At 39.0% G+C, this 8700-nt stretch overlaps 1 protein-coding gene across 1 annotated transcript in view; it reads right to left on the bottom strand.

Annotated features, from left to right (window-relative positions):
• The window catches only part of ERCC6L2 (excision repair cross-complementation group 6-like 2), a 42476-nt gene extending 33867 nt beyond the window's left edge, over positions 1-8609 (bottom strand). The window contains exons 1-3 of the mRNA XM_009328137.1: positions 8571-8609; positions 4094-4518; positions 855-974 (exon numbers count right to left, since the gene is read on the bottom strand). Coding sequence (XP_009326412.1) covers positions 855-974; positions 4094-4518; positions 8571-8589 — 564 coding nt within the window. The 5' untranslated portion in view covers positions 8590-8609. The remainder of the gene's footprint in view (positions 1-854; positions 975-4093; positions 4519-8570) is intronic.
• Between the last annotated feature and the right edge of the window lie 91 nt (positions 8610-8700).

Genomic DNA, 8700 nt, shown 5'->3' with positions numbered 1-8700 from the left:
CCAAGGATGGGGTGGTCCACAACCTCTCTCTGTGCCCTGTTCCAATACTTAATTGTCCTCAAACTGAAATTCTTCTCTTATTCCCAGCCAGAAGCATTCCTGTTTTTTTTCACATGAAGTGCTTCACCTCTTCTTCTCTGCCTAGAGAAGGTTCCTTTCATGCAGAACCTGTATCCATTATTCACAAAGCTAGTGTCGATGAATGATTCTGCCAGTTAAATATCCCAATTATTCCAATAAAATAAAAACAGCAATGGAAAACAGAAATTGCATAGGTCCTGTGATGAGTAAAATTACAATCATCTTCAAATTTCTCTCGTTCACACGGAATTTTTACATGTATCTTTATTTGCTGTATTTGATTACCTAGATTATGTCAGCCTTACTTCTGACATTATGACAGTCATTCAAGCAAATATGCAAGATCACAAGAATATTAGCAATAAATTTTCCAAATATATGCATTTGCCTTAATTATTTAAATATCATGTTAATATATACACACGTGCTTTTTGTACTTTAGAAACACAATCACACAAAACTAATTTTCTACTCACTGACATGGGCTTTTCGAAGTACTAGCCACAAATCTCACCCAGATATTTCCAAGTGTTTTGTGTTAGTGCAGATCAACCATATTAACAGATCAAACAATAACAGCTAGATAAGGCACTATGACAATCTAGAAAACTGAAGGCTTCCCTAACACTACTAGGAAGGCTATGAACCGCTAATCTAAGTAGCTGAATACTAAAAATGAATATACATAAACTCCTAAAGCAAGCAAGCAAACAAAAAAATCCAAGTATTGCCTTTTACCAAAATCCTTAAGCTTGTATCACTAAAAGTTGTACCTTCTTGGGGTTACACTTTGATTCTTTTTTCATTGTCCTCAGTAAAAATTCTGGCATATTATTTTCAATATCTTCACGTGTTCCCTTTTTGTGCAACACTGCAGCCAAAAACGAAATGACCTTGAGAAAGAAAACAACTCTCAGTGATTATGTACAAAAATGCAAACAGAAAGTGAATTAGTTCCACTGAAAATAAACATTTAGGACAAAACCCTGGATGGGATTTAGAAAGTGGGTTTGGGGGAAATGGGGTTTTTTTGTTTGTTTGGGGGGTGGTGGTGGTGTTTGTTTTAAATCAATCTGTTTTTAAAATGGGAACCCCTTCCCTTGGAGAATTCTGAATTCATGATAAGAGCAATTAATTGCTCTACTTTACTCTTTCACCCTCTAAGTGGAGAACTCCCCAAAATACAAAAGAGTATATGAATGAGCCAGCAAAAACTAGATGAGGCATGCCTTGTAATTTTCCTCCATTTTCCAGAGGACACTTGAATCTTGGATGAGAAAACAGAAGGAAGAGATACTTGCTAACTATACTCCCAACACTACTTCTGCAAAAGGAAGAAGAGATTTAAACTAGAGGTCAGATTTTTACTAATATGTCATTTTCTGTATGTTCCATTCCTTCCAATTCCTGTTTCTAACTTCAAAACCAGTTCTCTTCTCTTGTGTTTGGGCTTATATGCTGTCATATGCCTCAAACCAGTCAAGGTGATTTCCCTTTGATTATGAGAAGACACTTATTACAATACACCACAGTGGGGACAAACATCCCAGCACAGGCTACTCCAAGCTGCTCCCATGGTCATCCAAAACAGGAAGAAGGCACAGAAATATCTGGCCAGAACATTCAAATCTGTAAAACCCACTGGGTATCCATGGGGCTATGTAGCAGGAAGAACCAGACGCATCACCAGAGAGATGCCCTTCTTTTGAAAGCTCAACAGGCCCCCTTTACTCCAAGCAGCCAGCTCCAGCCACTTCCTTTTGCAGCTGCTACACAGCTGCTCATAGCAGGGCAGAGGTAAAGCTGTCATCTGTTGATTTCCAGAAAAGAGGAAATTTCCAGAGCTTTCTCCCTCTAACGATGCAGGTAAAAGAACCAGCCAGGAATGTAGAAATGCATTAAAAATACCTGAGAAAAGTAAAGGTAGATGAGCAGAAGAGAGAGGAAAACACATGGGGCCACAGAGTAGGAGAGAAATATGTAGAAGAAAAGAAAACCAAACATTTTTATACGTAGTATTTCATATAAACTGAGGCTAAGAGGAACTGCAAGTTTGCACATGTTGCTTGACTTTTTTTTTTTTAATCCTTTCAAGAATACGAACAAAATTCAACTGAACATAAAATCTCCACGTGTCTTCCAGATCCTCCATTTTTGGAAGAATTATGCATCACAAATTTGAAACAATAGCAAAAGGCTGTAAAAGGGCAACTCTGCTGAGAAACCTTTGGCTCTTCCAGATAAAGCAGGAAGCAACCTAAAGCCTTAATAGGAAACTTTAACTTACTGTAATCATGTTCATAAACAACATTATTCTACTTGCCTCCACCTCAACTTCAGCTTGAAATGAAAAAGCCATGCAGTCAGGCCATTTAAGCAAAAATCAATTCAGAAGTACAAAGAATATTAAAAGGCAAAAGTGTTCTAGAAAAGTCTTTATCTCACAAATCAACCTATAATTCAGAAATAATAAGGTTCAGCCAACTGACAAACATAAGACAAATTTTCTATAAGACTAAATCAGTTACTTGCTACTTGATGAATTTTAACTAATATTTATTCTTCCATACATGCTTAATCTTTCTAAACAAGTGAAATCCTCTTTTACTTCATACCTACTGAACTACCTTTCCCATACTGAACTTGAAAAACATAAATATTGTGTTTTATAAAAAATACACAAGATATTCTTCAAAACTTCCACCGTTCTTCTGCAAACTTGACACTGTGATTAAAAGAAACAACCATCAGATGTGAACTCCACACAAGAACACACTGTCGCTGTGTGATAAACATGACCAGGTCAAACATCACCAGATCAGTTCTGAGATTCAGAAAATACAAGAGATGGAAGCAAGACAACTCAATTTTCCTCCCGCACTTTACTGCTACCTTATATAGATGCTTCTTACTATATGAAATCAGATATTTGCAGATCTGAGCAGAAACAAACTTCCATAACTACCAAGTTCTTAAACTGCCATGGACAAGAAACATGGCCAAGCTTAGGTAAAACATAAGGTAAATGGATGTGGTTCAGTTTTGATAAACATCTGTTAACAGATCAGCAGCAGCTACACAAATCCATGATGCACCTCCAAGTGCTCTGTCCAGAGAAGTTTTGCCAGTTTAGTTTACTCACTCCTCTTGTCAAGTTTGCTACAGAACAATACTTCTTTGCACTGGTGGGTGTCTGTTGACATTCTTCTAAATAGAAGGGCAACAGATGCTACAGCCAGAATTTGTCAGTGAAGGAATGAGCTTGCATTTGACACATCAAGGGAGAAAAGAGAGGGGGACAAAGACTAGCCACCATAAGATTCAAGCTGCTAACTTAAAACCAGACAGATTAAAGAGAATTTTCAAACATAAAAACACCCTAATTTTAGTAAAATAAATAAATCATTTGGGCCACACTGATTCAAAGCATAATGGAAAAATCCAGCTATACTTTGTCCTTTCATCAACCCAAGTTGTATTTCCGAAAGAGTGATAAAAATAACACAGAACATCTAAGCACTTTTTCCAGAGATGGGAATAAATGTGTCTGCTCCTCCTCGTTCCCAGTACAGTCAAACTATTGGTTTCCACGGAAAAAAGGAAAAAGACATTTAAGGAGCTACAGTCAGATAAAAGCTATAAGTAGTTTCAGCATACTCCAGTGCAAATTACTTCCATGATGCACAGGTAGCAATCCTCAAAGTACATTCAACATAAAATGAATACTAACATTTTAACTGCCATAGCTTTAGTGCTTACACTCAAAGGGGCCACATCCCAGTTTTGTGGCCTGTCAGAAGTGAATCTTAAATACAGCAATGGCTCCTGGCTCTAAGTGCTGTCCTGGACGGTCGCATCCTGCCTCCTCCAACTCCACAATAGAAAAGGAAGGGTAAACTCCACTGAGGAGGCTTTTCTTAAATACATTATTTTTAAAAAAGATTTATATCTATAGAAAACACACTGCCAAAAAAATTATCTATTCTCTCAATGTAACAATCAAAAAGAATACCTGTATTGTCTTTCCAAGGCCCATATCATCTCCAAGAATACACCCCCTTCTATTAGCATAGTGTCCATACAGAAATTGGGCTCCTTCCCTTTGATAATCACGCAGATATCTGTTAATTGTATATGGGATAAAATCACCATTGTCAGATAATTTAAAAGCAACTGCAGGAGACGGAAGATTTCGGTCAGGAAAATAAGGCTTTTCCAGATCACCATCATCAAATATTAAGCTTTTCCAGGGTCCTCTACTGGCTTTGACTCTACAAAGTTTAGTTATTAGTATTTTCCTTTCTTCGGACTCCAAGAATGATACAACAGCAAATGATTTTCCATTCTTGTCCTTTTCAATAGAGGATATTGTTCCTTCATGAAGTTTCCCATTTTCAAGACAAGGGGCAAGGCACTTCTCCCCTATATGCCAATTATCTATAAAAAAAAACACACACACAAACATAGTGATGAACTGGCCAAATGTACAAAGTATTTCATTCTGTCACACTAATAAAACATTGGATATAAATTTATTTGACAAAATGCATACAACTTAAGATAAAAGATTTTGCTGAAGGTAGCACTAGAATTAGGATACTGATTACTGTTCAGAACCAAAACCTGAGCTAGATATTAAATTACAATTTGCTGAAGTGCTGCTATTTTATAAATATCTGAAAGTCTACAGGAAAATATCTCATATAAAAGCCATATTCTGATACTTTTAACTTGCTCCACAGTGGCTTCACACAGGCAAACACCAATATGCTGATGCCTGCAGGTTTAGCGTCCAATTAACAGACCACATGAACTGATGAAAAAGGCCTTCTATATTAGATACACTTCTGATCTACCTGACTCTAGTAGTGCAGTGTCAGTACATTGTTTTACAAATATAATCTCATAGGAAAACATTACCTTTCTCCTAACAGTCTGGAACAGGTAAAAAACCTTACATTTAGAAACAACAGAAGTGTACTTTAAGAACACTTAGTAGCATATCATTTGCCTATATTGTCCATCAAAGTGGCTAATTACTCAGTAAATGCTTACATAGCTGTCCAGTCTGGAACTGTTAAAATCTGTTCCTCTATGTGGTCTCACTACAGTCTTAATACAGCATATCAAATATTAACAACAGAGATGACTGAACTGCTTCATTTTCAGCTGTCTCAGTTTTACATGTCCTGGTTTTGGCAGGGATAGAGTTAATTTCCTTCCTAGTGGCTGGTACAGTGCTGTGTTTTGGATTTAGGATGAGAACAAAGTTGATAACACACTGATGTTTTAGTTGTTGCTAGGTAATGCTTACACTAGCCAAGGACTTTCCAGCTTCCCATGCTCTACCGACTGAGAAGGCTGGAGGGGCACAAGAAGCTGGGAGGGGGCACAGCCAGGACAGCTGACCCAAAAAACTGGCCAATGGGATATTCCATACCATGGGACGTCATGCTCAGCATATAAAGCTGGGGGAAGAAGAAGGAAGGGGGGGACGTTTGGAGTGGTGGCGTTTGTCTTCCCAAGTAACCGTTACACGTGAGGGAGCCCTGCTTTCCCGGAGATGGCTGCACACCTGCCTGCCCATGGGAAGTAGTAAATTAATTCCTTTGCTTTGCTTGCGTGCACGGCTTTTGCTTTACCTATTAAACTGTTTTTGTCTCAACCCACGAGTTTTCTCACTTTTACCCTTCCGAGTCTCTCCCCCATCCCACTGCAGGGGGGGAGTGAGCGAGCGGCTGCGTGGTGCTCAGTTGCCAACTGAGGTTAAACCACGACAATGCACAAAGATAATTTTTTAAAAGGTATGTATGCTGCTAACAGAGAAAGAGGAAGATAAGAACAGCAGTATATCCGAGTCCAAAGAATCCACACCATACTGACAAGGAAAAACCCAACAAAATATCTCTATCAGAAAAAACAAGGCCTTCACTCTTCGTAGTAAAAAGAGAAAGACCTAGTAAATAACAGTTGCACACAGTCTTCCAAATCTGACCTGAGGAAGTGTTGGCCTTCTGCGTTTGTGGAAACAATTTCCAACCTTCCCCTGCTAAGCCGTCCCAAAACAAAGAAAGGAACATACATGACTTACTTCAGAACTTTCATTGTTTCATATCTATTTGTTGATTAAGTTCTGCTACTTCTGAGAAAGTCATTATCAGCAGCAGTGAGAAGCACCTAAGGTTTTTATGGGAAGGAGCAAGAGAGAGAATCTTGCATCAGAGCAAGTATTTGTACTTCATAACTATGATCAGTGGTAGTACACCTCTCCGGGTGCATCAACCCAGTTACTTTTCAGAGGTAAGGAAAAGAACAGAGGAAGTCCTGAAGGCAAGAAACTCCACCTTCTCCCATTTTTATGTGTTAGTGCAAAAAACTCATGGAGAAGATAGGTTCTTCTCGCTAGTTCCTGAGGTCCTGGAAGTGTACGCTCACAGGATTATTCTCCACAACATATTAGTTAGATCAGTGATAATTACACTTCATTTTTTTAAAATTAATTAAATTATATACACTAAAAGAAAACAAAAACATCCATATAGCCCACTATTCTGCAACCAGCAGTGGCCATAAGTTGACATCCAGGTAACAATAAAAATAGCACAAGCATACAGAATACCTCTCTTCTAAAATTCTTCATCCTTAAAGTACTCTTTCAGCTACAGAGGTTTCCTGGGCGAGGTGTGGTTTGACTGTTTAGCAAACCCCAGTGGACCTCTCTCTTTCAAGTAGCTCCATTCCACCTTCAACACATGCAGATTTCTTGCATTCAGTGTCTTCCAACTATGAATGTCGCAGGTCTACTCTCTAATACCTGACAAGCTTTTGCCTGCTATGAACTCGGATCCCACAACCTGAACTGATGGCCCATTAGTTCTTATACTAACAAGATCATAAACCACGACCTCTCCATTAGACTCATCATTTTGCAATCTCTTTCATAACGCCCCCCATCATCCTTGATAAATTCAATCCCACACCCTGTGACCTGTACATAAGCTGCACCATACCTTCAGCCATTCCCACTGACCTTCTCAAGAGACTGGAAGCTCAAACATATCTTTTTGAGGCAAAGGGTGAAGTATAGACAGTATATTCAACCAAGCATACATAACTGATCTCTTGAAGTTTAAGGCATTTGTACTGTCTCTCACACATGCCCAAATCCGTGCAAAAAAATGTGCACATGAACTCCCAGTAACATCTAAGCCTTTGAGTAATTTCTCAAAATCAAGAAGCAAGACTGAAAAAATGAAACCAGCTATATACAGCACAGTTAAATATGCAAAACAAAGTTTAAAATGAGAAAGCACTTCCGTAATTACTTTTTTTACAGTAATATCTGAAGTGACATGCGACATTAGTTTTAAGACTCTCAAAACTATGATTTAAGATGACAGTGCTTTTGTTTTTAACTAAGCATTTACTCGAGTTTAATGAGTTGCATACAACTTGTCAGAATTAGGGTTCCAGGTGCAAAGTGGAATAAATCACATTGGACAACAGTTTCAGTATTACCAAACTGCAAACCTAGTGAGAAGCAAGGAACAGAATGAAAAAAAGGGAAAGAAAAGCAAAGCAATGGTATTAAGGACACCATTCCTACAAAACCCCTGAAAATAATGCTGTACAAGCCAAAGCAAGAATTGCTACTTTAACTAGCCTGATTCACTGACTTCTTGGGTTTTGAACCAGAACTATAATTTATGTAGGGTACTATCTTTGAAAAAGAAGAAAATTATCTGGTATGGCTTCCTACCGTGTGTACAGTACACTTACCATCAATGAAAAAAGCTGGTATTTAAGATGCCTGCCTATACTTACCCCTTTTATCACAGTTGAAAAAAATGTGCCATTATATATATTGACTATATTAAATCATGCCGCTAATGGCCTACTGTCACACACTAGCTCATTTCAACAACTGCTCCTCTACAAAAAAAAAAAGTAAAAGTACCATGAATGCTTTCTAACTATGGAGGTTTGACCACTTAATGTAGACTGCAAAGGATTTTTTACACTCCAATAAATGACTGTAAAAGCAAAACTCGAGGATACAGTAAAAGTATTTCCCTCCTTAAACTGGAAAGCTTAACTACAGTTTTTAAATTAAAGAGGCTAAAAAAACCCTAAAATGTTGTCTTCCAAAAGAGATGTTTTGACTTCACTTAACCACGCATTTCCACTTGTCCCACGAAAGAAACTCAAATGGTTCTGATAAACAGAACCGATTTAAAAAGTTCTCTCACTGAGTGAGAGTGAGTAAAACATATGCACCACCATACTTCTTACAGTCAAACGCCTCAGCTTTGCCGTCAGGCGAGGCCCCGCAGCACTGTGGCACAGACATGCCCACAGGTACCGCCGGCAAGCTCCCACCGTGGATGACCAAGCACCTCGTACCTTCCACAGCTGCTCTCATTTTCCACCAGGGCAGACGTGGTAAGCGTCTGAACATCGCCTTGGAAGGATACACGGAAGATGCTTACCTGGGACATCATCACACATTTTAACTTTTGGGCGTGCAAAGCCCGCGGGCGGAGGCAGCCAGGGGCAGGTGGGGGACCAGAAGCCCGCCGGGCCCGCCGCTCCGGCGGCCTACCGCCACCGGAGGGGGGG

The sequence above is a fragment of the Pygoscelis adeliae genome, unplaced genomic scaffold (assembly GCF_000699105.1).
Source record: "Pygoscelis adeliae isolate BGI_AS28 unplaced genomic scaffold, ASM69910v1 Scaffold45, whole genome shotgun sequence".
NCBI classification, from domain to species: Eukaryota; Metazoa; Chordata; class Aves; order Sphenisciformes; family Spheniscidae; genus Pygoscelis; species Pygoscelis adeliae.
The sequence above is the reverse complement of the archived record's forward strand: the minus strand, read 5'-3'. Positions and strand labels throughout refer to the sequence as shown.